This window comes from Vombatus ursinus, unplaced genomic scaffold (genome assembly GCF_900497805.2).
Source record: "Vombatus ursinus unplaced genomic scaffold, bare-nosed wombat genome assembly UNPS02014942.1, whole genome shotgun sequence".
In the NCBI taxonomy this organism is placed as follows: domain Eukaryota; kingdom Metazoa; phylum Chordata; class Mammalia; order Diprotodontia; family Vombatidae; genus Vombatus; species Vombatus ursinus.
The window spans coordinates 3,496,689-3,498,254 of record NW_020954720.1 but is presented as its reverse complement, the minus strand read 5'-3'; the positions used below and the strand labels follow the sequence as shown (position 1 = coordinate 3,498,254).

Below are 1,566 nucleotides of genomic sequence, written 5' to 3'. Positions count from 1 at the left end.
CACCATCACGAAGCCTCATGAAAAGGGAGGATTTCATTAAATTAAAACCAAAATGGGTGGGGTGGAGGTGAAACTTAGAAAAATGAAATCAAAGCCCAAAATAATTAGTATTAGCACAGACACCAAGTTTCACCTTCTGATTGTTTTTCTTTAAATTTGTGATTTCGTTTATTCGTGTGCGTGCGTGCATGTGTGTGCGTGTGTGTGTGTGTGTGTGTGTGTGTGTGTTTTTATGATTTGGGCGGTGGTAGTAGTTGTGGTGGTGGTGTTCTTAACTCTCTTCCTTGGGGGGAGGGGGGAATCAAGCCGCAGAGGACGGATCCCCAGAGTTAGATTTCTAAAGCGTTTGCTTTTGCTTATAGTATTTCTTTATTTCCATAGATTTTTTTTTTGTTTTTTGTTTTTTTCGTTTTTTGTTTTTTGGTGGTTGGTTGGTTTTTGTACATTGTTCCTTGGTCCCCAGGATATTTTTATAAGTGTCTCTGGTCAAGAACAAGTCAATTTCCCCTCCCTTCCCATACAGTCCTCCCAACCTAGCATCCCCCCAAAAGCCCCCAGCCCAGTTCCTCACAACTCCTGTTTCCTCTGTTCTGTCTCTTTCTACCCCTGCTTCCCACTCAATAACGCCTCTCCTCCCTCCCCACTACTTCCCCACCTCCTCTCCACACCCAGCATTCTCTTTCCTCCGGGCGGAGGGCGAGGGAAGGGGGCGGGGGAGGGGAGGAGGCACAGAGGAGGAGGGAAGGAAGGAGGGGACCGGGAAATTGGGTGGAGAGGAGCGCAGAGAAGGAGAGAGTGGGGAAAGAGGAGGGTGTTGGGGAGGGAAAAGTAAAAAATGTAAAAAAGAGAGAGGATAACGAAAATCAAACCGTGGGGAAAGAAGGAAGGGGGGAAGCCCCCCAACACAAAACACGCCCGAGTCTCAGCCCCCCTCCCCACGCCCCCCCTCCCCAGGTGTCCCCCTCTTCCCCCAGCCCCAAATTCAGTAGGTGGCGGAGAATTTCATCCTTTTCTGCTTCTGTCTCTGGTTGCAAAACCAAACCCGCACCACATTCTTTTTGAGGTCCAGTTTCTCGGCGATGGCGGCGATCTTCTCGGAGGAGGGCCGGGGCTGCACGGCGAAGTAGGCCTCGAGGGAGCGCTTCTCCGGGGCGGCGATGGAAGTCCGCTTGCGCTTCTTCTCGCCTCCGTTGAAGAGCTCGGGCTTGTTCATTTTCTCGCGCTGCGCGCCCTCGGCCTCCTCCAGCCACGCCTGCAGGATGGGCTTCAGTGCGATCATGTTGTTGTGCGACAGCGTGAGCGACTCGAAGCGGCAGATGGTGCTCTGGCTCAGCGAGCCCACCCCGGGGATCTTGAGGTTGGCCAGGGCCGAGCCCACGTCGGCCTGCGTCACCCCGAGCTTGATCCGCCGCTGCTTGAAGCGCTCGGCGAAGGCCTCCAGCTCCCGGGGGTCCGTGTCCGAGTCGCAGATGGAGGCCAGCCCCGCCGCTCCGACCACCGCGGCCGCCGCCGACGCCGCGGCCACCTGGCCCGCGGCCGCCGCCGCCGCCGCCGCGGCCGCCCCGT

At 56.1% G+C, this 1,566-nt stretch overlaps 1 protein-coding gene across 1 annotated transcript in view; it reads right to left on the bottom strand.

Moving 5' to 3' along the window:
• Positions 1–982: 982 nt before the first annotated feature.
• The window catches only part of POU4F1 (POU class 4 homeobox 1), a 2,127-nt gene continuing 1,543 nt past the window's right edge, over positions 983–1,566 (bottom strand). The window contains exon 3 of the mRNA XM_027844518.1: positions 983–1,503. Within this exon, the coding sequence (XP_027700319.1) occupies positions 983–1,503 (521 nt within the window). The remainder of the gene's footprint in view (positions 1,504–1,566) is intronic.